This window comes from Lissotriton vulgaris, chromosome 6, assembly GCF_964263255.1.
Source record: "Lissotriton vulgaris chromosome 6, aLisVul1.2, whole genome shotgun sequence".
NCBI classification, from domain to species: domain Eukaryota; kingdom Metazoa; phylum Chordata; class Amphibia; order Caudata; family Salamandridae; genus Lissotriton; species Lissotriton vulgaris.
Window position 1 is genome coordinate 1,889,271,593 of NC_141694.1, and position 17,240 is coordinate 1,889,288,832.

A 17,240-nucleotide genomic window follows, 5' to 3' on the forward strand; every position below is an offset into this window, starting at 1 on the left:
TATAATTTGAAGCAGGAAAACAACCTGCATGCTTTCTTTTTATTATTTTCCAAGCAAACTATATTGTAAGATATATGCTGCAAATTAGCGTGTCGCAGAAGAAGTTACCCTGCAATAAGAGATTGTTGCCAAAAAGCAAACTGAAAAACATATAATGTTGCAAGTTCTTGAAAGTGCAAAGCAATTAATGTCACCCAGGGATGTAATTAAAAATATAACATCTCCTAGCCAGGCAGAGAGCGGTTGAGTAAGCGTCTGACCTGAGTATAATAGATGATCCTGTTACATATTTCTGCATGATGCTTCAGTATGTGTGAAGAGAGTGCAGGTGAATCCTTTTCCCTGTATGCTGCTGTGTGCAGCGGAGGAAGTATCAAGGATTCTAGTCCTGTACAGCCCAGAAATCATTTTTATTTCTATTCATTGTCACATTCAACTTGTGATAATCATGTATTGTTTAAACAGGTCCAAAGCAAACACCAAATTTCAAGTGGCCCACATAATTGTCAGAGCGACCCTCCTTGCACAACTTGAATATTTACACTCAGCCATAAAATTGCAGAGGCCACAAGAAATGTAGGAGCAAAATTACCTTAGGTGTGGATTTGAAGAAACAGAACACAATCAAGCATCTCTCAAGCCTTCTCTGGAGCAGCCTCTCCCTGTGCTGCTCCTTCCAGAAGGGATACAAAGTCAAGCTCATTATATATTCATACACAACTGAAAATCTCTCATCTCCAGCTCCTGAGATCATGGTGATGTTTTGCATCTCACTTTCGGGATACATTATCTTCTTCCTGATCGGATTCCTTTCCCTACTTTCTCCTCTTTAACCAAAGTCTGTTTTCTGCTCTGATCTTTCTTCTTGTCTCTTTAGCACACTTTGTTTCTGCCTCTTTCCTTTAAATGTTTCATCTTTTTGTTCCTTCAGCTTTGATGCTGAACTAATCAAATATCTTTCCAAAGGCTCTCAACATCTCTCCCGGTTTTGGGTGTGAGGCTAGGGCAAGCTTTTGTTCTATAGAGGATTGAAGTGCCTCTGAATCCAAACATATGTTTCTAAAGAAGTTCTGATCGGTACAACTACCCGATAGAAGAATGTTCGAAAATAGCAAAATGCGTTTTAGTAACTAATCATGAATAACTATTTGGAAGGGGACGTTGAGGCGTCTTTTCCAAATCGTGATTTCTTAAAGTATGTATCAATGTTATGCAATCGACATTCGGTCACGAAGCATTGAAATTCTGCTGTCACAACAGAGGGCGTGCGATAGACCTGGTAATGCTCAGGGTGGTCTTCCCCCAATCTTTCTGCTTTTTACCTCCTCATTTTGCAGGACCTCTTCGCATCAGAGAGCTGCTTTGAAGTCACCCCCACATCAAAGGCACATTTGGGAATAAGTTCTGGGTCTCTGATCCCCTCAAATCAGACTCTGCTGTAACTAAAACCCTGCCAGAGGGGCTGCTGTACTGCTTAAAGGGCTCAACCGGACTGCTGATTTAGAAGGCCTGCTTTTCAGTTTGTTGCCCTGCTGCCAGCTGTTCCCTGACTTTGCTGAAGGAGAGCTTGGCTCCAAGTGCTCTCCAAGGGCTTGTTGGCTTACTTCCTGTTATTTGAGACTCAGGGATATGCAGTCTCCTTAAAGGAAAATGTGCTGCTTTTTTTTTTAAAGCCAACTTTATTTTGTTGCGATCGCAGATATAGGGGCCTACATACCCCTGTGGGCCAGCATCCCTGTAATGGTATCCAAATATAGCGTGAATCTGATTCCTGCGATTGCATGGACAAAAGGCAAGACTTGTTACAGGTATTGCCAAGTTGCCCCTGAGTAACTTTCCTTCAGGATATGGTCCTTTGCACAGATAATATTCATGGAAACATAAATGCCATTAAAACGCCTTCAAGATCATGGCCAGGTTGTGCTGTGGACCCCACGTGTTGACCTAACTTTATCTATCAATGCCCGACCCCTTTGTCAACCATGAAACCTCTTGAGGATGAGACTATGGTCAACTCTACACAGGGGCTAAGATACAGTTTAACTCACAGCCAAGTTATCACATATATTAAAATATTGTCCAAATTATATGGCAACTAAAGAAATAAAAGGTCCTCAGTGAGTACTTTCATAGACCTTGGACTGCTGATTGTTTATATCTATGTCTTTCTCTGTGGTAGAGTTAGGACATGCAGCACATTAATTTCACTGAATTAATTCCACAGTGACTCTCTGGGTACAAAAAGATGAAATACAGTAATATATCCTTTGAGATGTCATCAGTTATGTAATCAACAATGTCATTGAACATATAATAAGTGATGTAACATTTGAGGTCATAGGGAGTGCATGGTGGGGCACAAGTTATAGTTGCCTCACAGAAGTATAACTGGGGATTTACAGAAGGATCAAGGGCTACATGATGAACATATTGAGTGTCCGCGAGCAGCCGAGAAGAGGCCTTGCCGGAACCCACATCATATGCATTAATTAAGAACATCTATGGGTTAGAGCATGAGCTGTGCACAGTTAAGATCAGATTCAAGAAGTGGCAGCGCTACTCTGTGTTTCCTACCATGTCCTTCACACCGAGCAATTTCAGCAAGCACAGGTGCATGGACATGCTGTGAACCTGTGCAGTGATGTGGTACGCTCTCGTTCTATAGCCCCAGGACCATCAAGTTGAACATTTATTCCTGCTGCCTCCATTTCAAAATGAAGCTCGGAAAGAGCTTACAAAAACCTATATTGTGGTAAGACAGTCTAAGGCTCAGCTCCTGCACAGCTCACACTGCCAATGACTGTAAACTCCTGTTGTGAGCCGCCTGGGCGCTACACAATTAATGATGAGAAGCATACACCCCTCAGGGCAGGCTCAGCTGAGGGTATAAATTAAGGGGATCCATGCTGCTTGGGCCAGTCCCAATGGTATCTCTGTGTTGAGTACATTGTATGTGTTCCCATCCAACATCACGTAGGCCTCCACTCATTGGCTCACAACTGCCACCCGCAAACAGGCCTTCAGCCTGTCTTCTCATCCTTGGCCAGCCGGTCAGAGGAACGCAGAATAATGTTAATGTGCGAGTATTTTAATTTACATATAAGCATGCATTGTCATACCTTACGTCTCTCTCTCCATTTCCAGCCATGCATGTGGGCAAATTGCAAATGTATCTGAGTATATTATGTTATACAATAGACTAGGCGATTACCCACATACCTTGATAAGGCTTGGTGCACTTTTTTGTGCAGGCCCCGCAGCACTTTTCCTCGTTGGGACAGTTGCCATCACTGCGACACTTGTTGGGCTCTAATGGGACGGTACAGTCTCTGGTATTGCTTTCAGGGGGGCACATGCCCTCTTTCTCTTTTTCTGTAACTGAAAAAGTTCCAATTAACACAACAGCAGTTACTTACTAATGGCTGCACAGGCGCTACAGTGGTGCTGCTCAACTTTGCGTTGCGTCTTTAGGGTTTTAGAATGGCAAGTGTTTGATGCAGTGCTTTGCATCACTTTGCACCATCCCATTAAATAATCCCCAAAAAATGCCTCTTGCCTGTCAGGACAACACAAATTCATTAAAATCAGTCTTTTTCAATACAACTGACGAGAAACAATTTACAAAAATATAATTTGAAGCAGGAAAAAAACCTGCATGCTTTCTGTTTGATATTTTCCAAGCAAACTATATTGTAAGATATATGCTGCAAATTAGCGTGTCGCAGAAGAAGTTACCCTGCAATAAGAGATTGTTGCCAAAAAGCAAACTGAAAAACATATACATGTTGCAAGTTCTTGAAAGTGCAAAGCTTTCAAATTATGAGGAAGGACCGGGTTGCAGGGAGAGGAGGGGGCGTGGCAATAATATATAAAGATCAGTTTTTATGTCGATGCTCCTCTGATTCCATTCCAGACTGCGAGAGTCTCGCATTCAGCATTGAATTCTCCCCCAATAACTGCTTCTCAGGTACCCTTTTATATCGGCCGCCGGGCCCCCCAAAGCAGTTTCATAAAGCCCTCCCATCAATTATGGCAGAGTCGGTCACAATTTCCTCCAATTATACGCTGCTAGGCAATCTTAACTTTCATTTTGACGCTGCCTATGGCCACGCTGCCCCGGAGCTGGCATATGATCTGGCGGCTTCACAACTGGATCAACTGGTCGTCTCTGCCATCCACATTAAGGGCCAGCTTTTGGACCCAGTTTTTAGTAACTGCTCCGAGCTTAAGGCGGGGCACCCTATCACTCTTCCCTGGACCGACCCCTCACTTGTCCCCCTTACATGGTCTATATGCAAGTCCCACACTCAACCCCCACTGTGAGGAACTCCAGAGACTGGTCTAGAATCTCAGTAGAATCTTGGTCTAACAGTCTTTTGACCTCCAGACCCCCCTGTAATGGGGACCCTTGCGCAGCCAATCGAGAATACGAAGAGTGGATCTTGAATTCTCTTGAGCCCACACTCCCCCTTCTCAAAACCACTATGAAGCGGTCACAAAAAAAAAAACCCTGGTACTCCGGGGAACTCAGGGAAAAAAACAGCTCTGAAGGAAGATAGAAAGAAGGTGGCGCCTGGATTATTCCACGGACGAGAAAATCCTATACAGAGAGGCGATTAGAGCCTACAAATATGAGGTAAAAACTGCCCAATCAACTTACTTCTCAAAACAAATTATGAGGGCAACATCCAAACCCAAACAAATCTTTCAGATAGTAAAGAGCCTCACTAAACCTTCCCCTCCATCCATGTCCATGTATAAAACTACGGCCCACCTGGCAGAATTCTTCCATCAAAAAGTGTGCAAAATGTACGCTTCCTTTCCTGTCATGGACCTAGATCCCACTGCTCAGGCCTGGTCTAGTCCGGCGGAAACTTTTCCTCAGTCCCCTGCTACCCTGGATCACTTTCCATTGTTAGAACAGGAATCCCTGGAATCCCTAGCACGTCGAGGAAAGTCGGGGTCACCATGTGACCCAGCCCTACCCGAGGCAATGGTCTCGGTAATCCATGTTGTTCTCCCCACCATTATGAACCTCCTGAACGCCTCCATTATCTCTGGCACATTCCCGCCCCCTTGGAAGCAGGCCATGGTGCGTGCGCTCTTGAAGAAACCGAATCTGGACTCTAGTGACTTCGGCAAAAACCGCCCGATCTCCTTGCTCCCCTGGGTGAGCAAAATTCTTGAGAAGCACATCAATATACATCTGATGGATTTTCTCGAGAACAACCAGTTGCTGGATGCCACCCAAACGGGCTTTCGACCCAGACACGGGACCGACGCTGCCCTACTGGCAGTCACCGAGGAAACCAGAAGGATTACGGATCATGGGGGATCAGTGGCTGTGGTCCTCCTCGATCTGAGCGCAGCATTTGACCTGGTTAATCACGATATGCTGCTGTGCCGCCTCTCTGCCGTTGGAGTATCAGGCAGGGCACTTCTCTTGTTCAAATCCTTCCAGAACAATAGGTCCTTTCAGATCTTCGAGGGAGACACGGTATCCTCCAGCAAACCTCTGAGCTGTGGGGTACCGCAGGGTTCCTCCTTGAGCCCTGCGCTTTTTAACGTCTATATGAGACTACTAGCTGAGGTTATTCGTCCATTTGGCATTAAGATCATTTCATATGCGGACGACACTCAGCTGGTGGTCTCCCTAGCGCAGGAGGACGGCCAATCAGCACAAATGGGGTTAATGAAATGCCTGGAGGAAGTGAAAAGCTGGATGACGACATCCTCCCTTAAGCTAAATGGGGACAAAATGGAACTGATGCTCCTGAGTCCCGTCGGTTTAATGAACATTGACTCCCTATGGCCTCCAAGCCTAGGCACTCCACCTGTACCTAAGGACAACATGAAAAGCCTGGGGGTATGGCTGGATAAAGCCTTGACTTTTAACACTCAGGCCATTAAGCTCTCAGCGACTTGTTTTGGCCTCCTCAGGATGTTGAAAAAAGTCCTCCCACTCTTACCTATGGAAGCCAAGCAAGTCACCGTGCAAGGCCTGATCCAGTCCCTACTGAACTTCAGTAACATCCTGTATCTAGGCGCTCCCAATTACACACTGCGTAAGCTGCAGATTATCCAAAACTGTGCGGCTCGTACACTGCTTCAGGTGCCAGGCAGATTGTCAGCCAAACCTGGGCTGAAGAGCCTACACTGGCTCCCGGTGCGGCAACAAATTTCTTTTAAGGCAATGTGTATATCCCACCAAGCCTTTTGGCAAAAAGGCCCGGTAATTAGCCGTGAGATGATTACACAATACCATCCGAGTAAACACCTTTGCTCCAGTCAGGCCTTTTTAGCCACAGTTCCCAGAATCAAGAGAGCCAGAGCCGGCGGTAGGATGTTCTCCTACAACGCCGCTAGACTGTGGAACTCACTCCCTCTTCAACTCAGGGCGAACCCTAACCTGCTCTCCTTCCGTAAGCAATTAAAGACTTTTCTCTTCAACACTCACAACTAGTCCCCGAAGCTGACTGTTTCTGACAAGTAGAGCCACTTTCTTGCAGCGTTTGGATGCCCCAGGGCAGCAATCGCGCTTTATAAGCCCACCTTTCATTTTATTTCATTTCATGTCACCCAGGGATGTAATTAAAAATATAACATCTCCTAGCCAGGCAGAGAGCGGTTGAGTAAGCGTCTGACCTGAGTATAATAGATGATCCTGTTACATATTTCTGCATGATGCTTCAGTATGTATGAAGAGAGTGCAGGTGAATCCTTTTCCCTGTATGCTGCTGTGTGCAGCGAGGAACTATCAAGGATTCTAGTCCCGCACAGCCCAGAAATAATTTTTATTTCTATTCATTGTCACATTCGACTTGTGATATTCATTTATTGTTTAAACAGGTCCCAAGCAAACACCACATTTCAAGTGGCCCACATAATTGTCAAAGCGACCCTCCTTGCACAACTTGAATATTTACACTCAGCCATAAAATTGCAGAGGCCACAAGAAATGTAGGAGCAAAAATACCTTAGGTGTGGATTTGAAGAAATAGAGCACAATCAAGCATCTCTCAAGCCTTCTCTGGAGCAGCCTCTCCCTGTGCTGCTCCTTCCAGAAGGGATACAAAGTCACGCTCATTATATTTTCATACACAACTGAAAATCTCTCATCTCCAGCTCCTGAGATCATGGTGATGTTTTGCATCTCACTTTCGGGATACATTATCTTCTTCCTGATCGGATTCCTTTCCCTACTTTCTCCTCTTTAACCAAAGTCTGTTTCCTGCTCCGATCTTTCTTCTTGTCTCTTTAGCACACTTTGTTTCTGCTTCTTTCCTTTAAATGTTTCATCTGTTTCTTCCTTCAGCTTTGATGCTGAACTAATTAAATATCTTTCCAAAGGCTCTCAACATCTCTCCCGGTTTTGGGTGTGAGGCTAGTGCAAGCTTTTGTTCTATAGAGGATTGAAGTGCCTCTGAATCCAACATATTTTTCTAAAGAAGTTCTGATCGGTACAACTACCCGATAGAAGAATGTTCGAAAATAGCAAAATGCGTTTTAGTAACTAATCATGAATCACTATTTGGAAGGGGACGTTGAGGCGTCTTTTCCAAATCGTGATTTCTTAAAGTATGTATCAATGTTATGCAATCGACATCCGGTCAAGAAACATTGAATTTCTGCTGTCACAACAGAGGGCGTGCGATAGACCTGGTAATGCTCAGGGTGGTCTTCCCCCAATCTTTCTGCTTTTTACCTCCTCATTTTGCAGGACCTCTTCGCATCAGAGAGCTGCTTTGAAGTCACCCCACATCAAAGGCACATTTGGGAATAAGTTCTGGGGCTCTGATCCCCTCAAATCAGACTCGGCTGTAACTAAAACCCTGCCAGAGGGGCTGCTGTACTGCTTAAAGGGCTCAACCGGACTGCTGATTTAGAAGGCCTGCTTTTCAGTTTGTTGCCCTGCTGCCAGCTGTTCCCTGACTTTGCTGAAGGAGAGCTTGGCTCCAAGTGCTCTCCAAGGGCTTGTTGGCTTACTTCCTGTTATTTGAGACTCAGGGATATGCAGTCTCCTTAAAGGAAAATGTGCTGCTTTTTTTTTTAAAGCTGACTTTATTTTAGTTGCGATCGCAGATATAGGGGCCTACATACCCCTGTGAGCCAGCATCCCTGTAATGGTATCCAAATATAGCGTGAATCTGATTCCTGCGATTGCATGGACAACAGGCAAGACTTGTTACAGGTATTGCCAAGTTGCCCCTGAGTAACTTTCCCTCAGGATATGGTCCTTTGCACAGATAATATTCATGGAAACATAAATGCCATTAAAACGCCTTCAAGATCATGGCCAGGTTGTGCTGTGGACCCCACGTGTTGACCTAACTTTATCTATCAATGCCCGACCCCTTTGTCAACCATGAAACCTCTTGAGGATGAGACTATGGTCAACTCTACACAGGGGCTAAGATACAGTTTAACTCACAGCCAAGTTATCACATATATTAACCCTTTGCATGCTGATGACGGAACCGCTCTGTCATCAGCTGCGGGTACGCTGTGCTGATGACGGAGCGGTTCCGTCATGGCCCAGCCGCCGCGCCTGCGCGGCGCTGATTTCGCGCCTGCGCGGGCGTTCTAAAGAGCGGGGCGGGTCATGACGGAACCGCTCCGTCACCAGCATAGCTCAACCGCAGCTGGTGACGGAGCGGTTCTGTCACCAGCATGCGGCCGCCGCGCGGCCGCCCCGCCCCTTTAGCGCTGCGGCGGAATAGCCGCCGCAGCGAAGGGGTTAAAATATTGTCCAAATTATATGGCAACTAAAGAAATAAAAGGTCCTCAGTGAGTACTTTCATAGACCTTGGACTGCTGATTGTTTATATCTATGTCTTTCTCTGTGGTGGAGTTAGGACATGCAGCACATTAATTTCACTGAATTAATTCCACAGTGACCCTCTGCGTACAAAAAGATGAAATACAGTAACATATCCTTTGAGATGTCATCATTTATGTAATCAACAATGTCATTGAACATGTAATAAGTGATGTAACATTTGAGGTCATAGGGAGTGCATGGTGGGGCACATGTTATTGTTGCCTCACAGAAGTATAACTGGGGATTTACAGAAGGATCAAGGGTTACATGATGAACATATTGAGTGTCCACGAGCAGCCGAAAAGAGGCCTTGCCGGAACCCACATCATATGCATTAATTAAGAACATCTATGGGTTAGAGCATGAGCTAGGCACAGTTAAGATCAGATTCAAGAAGTGGCAGCCGCTACTCTGCGTTTCCCAACATGTCCTTCACACAGCGCAATTTCAGCAAGCACAGGTGCATGGACATGCTGTGAACCTGTGCAGTGATGTGGTACGCTCTCGTTCTACAGCCCCAGGACCATCAAGTTGAACATTTATTCCTGCTGCCCCCTGTTGGACCCAGCCTCGTGGCGTGGTCCCACTCCTCCCACATGGTGGGACCCGGACTACCTCGAACCCTGTTCCCCGGCCGAGAGCAGCACCTTCCACCCTACACGAGAGCCGCCCCTCCGGGCAGCCACCAGCTCTCCCCCATTGGAACTCGGCAAACCCTCCCCAACACCCTCGGCTGGTCGGAACCCTATCCCGGACCACCATCTCAAACCCAGACTCCATCTTGGGCCCTCCACGACTAGGCCTCGTGGCCTCGGCCCGACCCCAGCGGCAGACCCAGCGAAGCCCCGACATCGAGGCACCACGATCTGACCAGGGGGTAAAGAGGCGACTTTATGGATCAATGGGGGAAAGAGTTTCGATGGTCCCCCAACCTTCCCCCAACGCCTGGTTTCAATCGCCCCTAGCCTCCCTGAGCGCTGGCTCCACCCCCATGCTGGGTGTCTGGACAGGTACATCCTGGCCCCTCCGACCTCCAGGTGCGAGGGTCCGGACATCAAAGGACGCCAGACCTATAACTGGGGCAGCTCCGGAGCAGGTCGGGAGTTGTATCCTGGAGTCGAGAGACACCGAGACGAACTCATCCGTTTGGAACCCGTAACCACCTTGGAGCCCTGCTGGCGCTGCCGCGGCCCATCTTCGTGAAACCATCTTTGGAGCCCTGCTGGCGCGGCCGCGGCCCATCTTCGTGAAACCATCTTTGGAGCCCTGCTGCCGCTACCGCGGCCCATCTTCATGAAACCATCTTTGGAGCCCTGCTGCCGCTGCCGCGGCCCATCTTCGTGAAACCATCTTTGGAGCCCTGCTGGCGCTGCCGCGGCCCATCTTCGTGAAACCATCTTTGGAGCCCTGCTGGCACTGCCGCGGCCCATACCGAAGGACCCCACAGCTCGAGGATTGAGAGCTGAGCGCAGGGTATTCCTCTACCAGGCTGGTACCAAGACTGTCCCGCTACCCCCTTCCCTCAGAGACTAAACCTGAAAGGATCCCTGGATCCAGTTACACCTGTATCGTTAAGATAACCTGCCTTAAAGTATTGATAAAACCGTTGAGAGACGATCTTTGTGTGGTGTCTATCTGTAGGGGTGTGATTGCTCGTCTGTACGATCCTAGGAGAGGAACCTCGCCAGGAGGCCTCTCGACTTCGCTCGGCCAGCCCTAAAGATCCCCTTTCCAACATTGGTGGCAGGCGGTGCGATCCGAGCCGACGCAGATCGTACAGAGAGTAACTCGCCCCACTACGAACAGAAACACACGACAACCATGATGACTAAAGAAACTGGACCAACCTCGGAGTTCCAGATGGAACGACTAGAAGATTATAGCCACAAAGAATTGAAGCAATTCTGCAAACACTTGGGTATCGCTACCACAGGACTAAGCACCAAAGACGACCTCAAGCAGGCGCTGCAGACCTGGGTGGAGACAGGAGCGGCGCCACCCCAGAACGAAGGCATCACAGTCCCAGAGAACATCGCAACCCCAGCGGAGGAGAGAAACACGGGCCTCTCCCACGAGGATGCCCAAGAACGAGAAAGGAGCCGGCTCCACGAAATAGACCTGGCTAGACTCCGCTTAGATGGGGAACTGCAACTGGCCGAAAAGAAGATAGCCCTTGAGCAACTACGGCTACAGGGAGACCTGGAAGAGAAAAGAAGGCAGAGGGATTTGGAAGAGAAGAAGCTCGCGTACGAGCACGAGCGCGGTTTAAAGGAGCTGGAGATTAAGGCGAAAAACGGGGACACCTGTGTCTCCGGGAGCCGGAGCCCCCCTCCCTCTACAGACACCTAGGTCCACATCCCCAAAGATGTCGTCCGAGAGTACTATAAAAACGACAACATCCAGCAATGGTTTAAGGCCTACGAGGTAGCCATGACTTCACATCGAGTACCACAAAAAGACTGGGGTGCTGGTTTGTGGGGGAGGTTCGTCAATGAGGGGAGAGACGCCCTGCTACAGCTCCCCGACGCCGAGATGACCTCATACGAACACATGAAAGCCGCCCTCCTCACTCGCTATGGGCTCACCCCTGAGATGTACCGGCAGCGATTCCGAGACTGCAAGAGGATCCCCGGTACCACCTGGGTGGAATATGTGAACTTCTATAGTAGAGCCTTAGAGGGGTGGATCAAGGGCAGCCAAGTCACCACCTACGAACAATTGTTCAACCTCATTGTGTGGGAACACCTCTCCAACAACTGTTTCGTCGAGCTTAGGCAACATCTCCTCGACAGCAAACTGACCGAGCCCCGTAAACTCGCCATCGAAGCAGATCGCTGGGAGAGCACCCGGGTCCCCCGGAACTGGATGGGAGACCAAGGCCGAGTTCACCAGCGCTCCCACCATCAGCGAGGAGGAGGCCAGGGCCGGGGCTGGGACACCACCACGGTGCCCCCCACCAACACTTCGCCTTCCCTGGCCGGAAGAGGAGCCCCCCCTGCACGGCCGGGGCCCCGCTCGAACGTTATCTGCCACAAATGCCAGCGACCCGGTCATTACGCCAATGACCTCAACTTTCCCAGAAACCAGCCATCCAACCCCACGGGTCCGCAAAACCGCCAGATCGCCGCCGCCTCCCTGGGGGAGGAGCAGGGCGAAGAAGAAGAAGAAGACTATGAACAATCTCAGACCGAGTGGGAGCCCGCGGCCATGTCCCTGATATGTCTGGGCGAAAGAGACATGGTTCCCCGGGCACCAATCCCGGCCAACACCCAGAAGTACAGCCAGTGGGTCACCATTAATGGACACCGGGCCGAAGCCCTCCGCGACACAGGAACCAGCGTGACGGCCGTCTGTTGCCACCTGGTGACCACAGATCAAATTTTGCCCAATGTACTGTGCCCAGTACGGTCCGCGGATAATTCCGAGAGCCTGTGCCAGATGGCCTGCGTCCCCTTTGAGTGGGGAGGAGTGTCAGGTATGCTGAAAGTGACTGTCCAAGATGATGCCCCCGTAGACTGCCTCCTCGGGAACGACCTCGAGAGCTCCCCCTGGGCTGATGTCGAGCGGAGGGAGCATATGGGGATGCTTGGCCTCCCTGAATGGGTCTGTGCGACAACCCGATCCATGGCCGCCCGAGCCATCACCTCCACCGAAGAACCAGAGTGGCCCGAGCCTCCACCGCCTGTCGTCACCGAAGACAACGACCCTGAACCCGGTCCACCGGGTCCCAACTGTGAAGAAGTTGCCCCGCTCAGCGACCTCCCGGAACTGGCCCCAGTGGCGCCAAGAAGGTGGCCCCACTCAAGAACAGTTCCGACAAGAACAAAAAACGTGTCCCTCCCTCGAGGGATTCCGACAGCAAGCCGCAGCCCAGAGCACAGGGGATGCCTCGGGGGCCCACTGGGTCTATTGGGACCATGAGCTCCTCTACAGCGAACAGAAGATTGCCGAACTAGGGGCCAGCCGGGTACTGGTAGTCCCCCTCCGATTCAGAGACTTCCTCCTGAACCTGGCACACGATGTGCCCCTCGCCGGGCACCTGGGGCAGGAAAAAACTTACAGCCGCCTGGTGACCCACTTCTACTGGCCCAATATGAGGAATGATGTGATCAACCACTGCCAGACTTGCCCCACCTGCCAAGCCAGCGGGAAGAGCGGCGGAAAACTAAAAGTACCCCTGCAACCTTTTCCAGTCGTTAACACTCCCTTCGAGCGGGTGGGAATCGACATCGCCCAACGCCTGGTTTCGATCGCCCCCAGCCTCCCTGGGGCTGGCTCCATCCCCCTGCTGGGTGTCTGGACACGTACATCCCGGCCCCTCCGACCTCCAGGTGCGAGGGTCCGGACATCAAAGGACGCCAGACCTATAACTGGGGCAGCTCTGGAGCAGGTCTGGAGTTGTATCCTGGAGTCGAGAGACACCGAGACAAACTCATCCGTGTGGAACCCGTAACCACCTTGGAGCCCTGCTGGCGCTGCCGCGGCTCATCTTCGCCGAACTATCCTTGGAGCCCTGCTGGCGCTGCCGCAGGCCATCTTCGTGAAACCATCTTTGGAGCCCTGCTGGCGCTGCCGCGGCCCATCTTCGTGAAACGATCTTTGGAGCCCTGCTGGCGCTGCCGCGGCCCATACCGAAGGACCCCCCAGCTCGAGGATTGAGAGTTGAGCGTAGGGTATCCCTGTACCAGGCTGGTACCAAGACTGTCCCGCTACCCCCTTCCCTCAGAGACTAGACCTGAAAGGATCCCTGGATCCAGTTACACCTGTATCGTTAAGATAACCTGCCTTAAAGTATTGATAAAACCGTTGAGAACCGATCTTTGTGTGGTGTCCATCTTTAGGGGGGTGATTGCTCGTCTGTACGATCCTAGGAGAGGAACCTCGCCAGTAGGCCTCTCGACTTCGCTTGGCCAGCCCTAAAGATCCCCTTTCCAACACCCCCATTTCAAAATGAAACTCGGAAAGAGCTTACAAAAACCTATATTCTGGTAAGACAGTCTAAGACTCAGCTCCTGCACAGCTCACACTGCCAATGACTGTAAACTCCTGTTGTGAGCCGCCTGGGCGCTACACAATTAATGATGAGAAGCATACACCCCTCAGGGCAGGCTCAGCTGAGGGTATAAATTAAGGGGATCTATGCTGCTTGGGCCAGTCCCAATGGTATCTCTGTGTTGAGTACATTATATGTTTTCCCATCCAACATCACGTAGGCCTCCACTCATTGGCTCACAACCTGCCACCGCAAACAGGCCTTCAGCCTGTCTTCTCATCCTTGGCCAGCCGGTCAGAGGAACGCAGAATAATGTTAATGTGCAAGTATTTTAATTTACATATAAGCATGCATTGTCATACCTTACGTCTCTCTCTCCATTTCCAGCCATGCATGTGGGCAAATTGCAAATGTATCTGAGTATATTATGTTATACAATAGACTAGGCGATTACCCACATACCTTGATAAGGCTTGGTGCACTTTTTTGTGCAGGCCCCGCAGCACTTTTCCTCGTTGGGACAGTTGCCATCACTGCGACACTTGTTGGGCTCTAATGGGAAGGTACAGCCTCTGGTATTGCTTTCAGGGGGACACAAGCCCTCTTTCTCTTTCTCTGTAACTGAAAAAGTTCCAATTAATACAACAGCAGTTACTTACTAATGGCTGCACAGGCGCTACAGTGGTGCTGCTCAACTTTGCGTTGCGTCTTTAGGGTTTTAGAATGGCAAGTGTTTGATGCAGTGCTTTGCATCACTTTGCACCATCCTATTAAATAATCCCCCAAAAACACCTCTTCCCTGTCAGGACAACACAAATTCATTAAAATCAGTCTTTTTCAATACAACTGACGAGAAACAATTTACAAAATTATAATTTGAAGCAGGAAAAAAACCTGCATTCTTTCTTTTTGTTATTTTCCAAGCAAACTATATTGTAAGATATATGCTGCAAATTAGCGTGTCGCAGAAGAAGTTACCCTGCAATAAGAGATTGTTGCCAAAAAGCAAACTGAAAAACATATAAATGTTGCAAGTTCTTGAAAGTGCAAAGCTTCCAAATTATGCGGAAGGACCGGGTTGCAGGGAGAGGAGGGGGCGTGGCAATAATATATAAAGATCAGTATTTATGTCCATGCTCCTCTGATTCCATTCCAGACTGCGAGAGTCTTGCATTCAACATTGAATTCTCCCCCAATAACTGCTTCTCAGGTACCCTTATATATCGGCCGCCGGGCCCCCCAAAGCAGTTTCATAAAGCCCTCCCATCAATTATGGCAGAGTCGGTCACAATTTCCTCCAATTATACGCTGCTAGGCGATCTTAACTTTCATTTTGATGCTGCCTATGATCACGCTGCCCCGGAGCTGGCAGATGATCTGGCGGCTTCACAACTGGATCAACTGGTCGTCTCTGCTATCCACATTAAGGGCCATCTTTTGGACCCAGTTTTTAGTAACTGCACCGAGCTTAAGACGGGGCACCCTATCAGTCTTCCCTGGACTGGCCACTCACTTGTCCCCCTTAAATGGTCTATATGCAAGGCCCCCCACTCAACCCCCACTGTGAGGAACTCCAGAGACTGGTCTAGAATCTCAGTAGAATCTTGGTCTAACAGTCTTTTGACCTCCAGACCCCCCTGTAATGGGGACCTTTGCGCAGCCAATCGAGAATATGAAGAGTGGATCTTGAATTCTCTTGAGGCCACACTCCCCCTCCGCAAAACCACTATGAAGTTGTCACACAAAAAAAAACCCTGGTACTCCGGGGAACTCAGGGAAAAAAACAGCTCTGAAGGAAGATAGAAAGAAGGTGGCGCCTGGATTATTCCACGGACGAGAAAATCCTATACAGAGAGGCGATTAGAGCCTACAAATTTGAGGTAAAAACTGCTCAATGAATTTACTTATCAAAACAAATTATGAGGGCAACATCCAAACCCAAAGGAATCTTTCAGATAGTAAAGAGCCTCACTAAATCTTCCCCTCCATCCATGTCCATGTATAAAACTACGGCCCACTGCACTGACCTGGCAGAATTCTTCCATCAAAAAGTGTACAAAATGTACACTTCCTATCCTGTCATGGACCTAGATCCCACTGCTCAGGCCCGGTCTAGTCCGGCGGAAACTTTTCCTCAGTCCCCTGCTACCATGGATCACTTTCCATTGTTAGAACAGGAATCCCTGGAATCCCTAGCACGTCAAGTAAAGTCAGGGTCACCGTGTGACCCAGCCCCACCTGAGGCAATGGTCTCGGTAATCCATGTTGTTCTCCCCACCATTATGAACCTCCTTAACGCCTCCATTATCTCTGGCACAGTCCCGCCCCCTTGGAAGCAGGCCATGGTGCGTGCGCTCTTGAAGAAATCGAATCTGGACCCTGGTGACTTCGCCAGCTACCGCCCAATCTCCTTGCTCCCCTGGGTGAGCAAAATTCTTGAGAAGCACATCAATATATATCAGATGGATTTTCTCGAGAACAACCAGTTGCTGGCTGCCACCCAAACGGGCTTTCGACCCAGACACGGGACCGAGACCGCACTACTGGCAGTCACCGAGGAAACCAGAAGGATTCTGGATCGAGGGGGATCAGTGGCAGTGGTCCTCCTCGATCGGAACGCAGCATTTGACACGGTTAATCTTGATATGCTGCTATGCCTCCTCTCTGCCTTTGGAGTATCAGGCAGGGCACTGCTCTGGTTCAAATCCTTCCAGAACAATAGGTCCTCTCAGATCTTCGAGGGAGACACAGTATCCTCCAGTAAACCTCTGAGCTGTGGGGTACCGCAGGGTTCCTCCTTGAGCCCTGCGCTATTTAACGTCTATATGAGACTAGCTGAGGTTGTTCGTCCATTTGGCATTAAGATCATTTCATATGGGGATGACACTCAGCTGGTGGTCTCCCTAGCGCAGGAGGACGGCCAAGCAGCACAAATGGGGTTAATGAAATGCCTGGAGGAAGTGAAAAGCTGGATGATGACATCCTCCCTTAAGCTTAACGGGCACAAAACGGAACTGATGCTCCTGGGTCCCGTCGGTTTAATGAACATTGACTCCCTATGGCCTCCAAGCTTAGGCACACCACCTGTACCTAAGGACACCATGAAAAGCCTGGGGGTATGGCTGGATAAAGCCTTGACTTTTAACACTCAGGCTATTAAGCTCTCGGCGACTTGTTTTGGCCTCCTTAGGATGTTGAAAAAAGTCCTCCCACTCTTACCTATGGAAGCCAAGCAAGTCGCCATGCAAGGCCTGATCCAGTCGCGACTGGACTTCAGTAACGTCCTGTATCTAGGCGCCCCCGATTACACACTGCGTAAGCTGCAGATTATCCAAAATTGTGCAACTCGTACACTGCTTCAGGTGCCAGGCAGATTGTCAGCCAAACCTGGGCTGAAGAGCCTACACTGGCTCCTGGTGCGACAAC

At 49.4% G+C, this 17,240-nt stretch overlaps 1 protein-coding gene across 4 annotated transcripts in view; it reads right to left on the bottom strand.

Annotated features, from left to right (window-relative positions):
- The window catches only part of LOC147709785 (uncharacterized), a 1,097,608-nt gene that overhangs the window by 267,137 nt on the left and 813,231 nt on the right, over nucleotides 1-17,240 (bottom strand). For all 4 annotated transcript variants that reach the window (XM_086928225.1, XM_086928227.1, XM_086928228.1 and 1 more), the window contains 2 exons: nucleotides 14,277-14,435; nucleotides 3,220-3,378 (listed from right to left, as the gene is read on the bottom strand). In XM_086928225.1, the coding sequence (XP_086784351.1) occupies nucleotides 3,220-3,378; nucleotides 14,277-14,435 (318 nt within the window). The remainder of the gene's footprint in view (nucleotides 1-3,219; nucleotides 3,379-14,276; nucleotides 14,436-17,240) is intronic.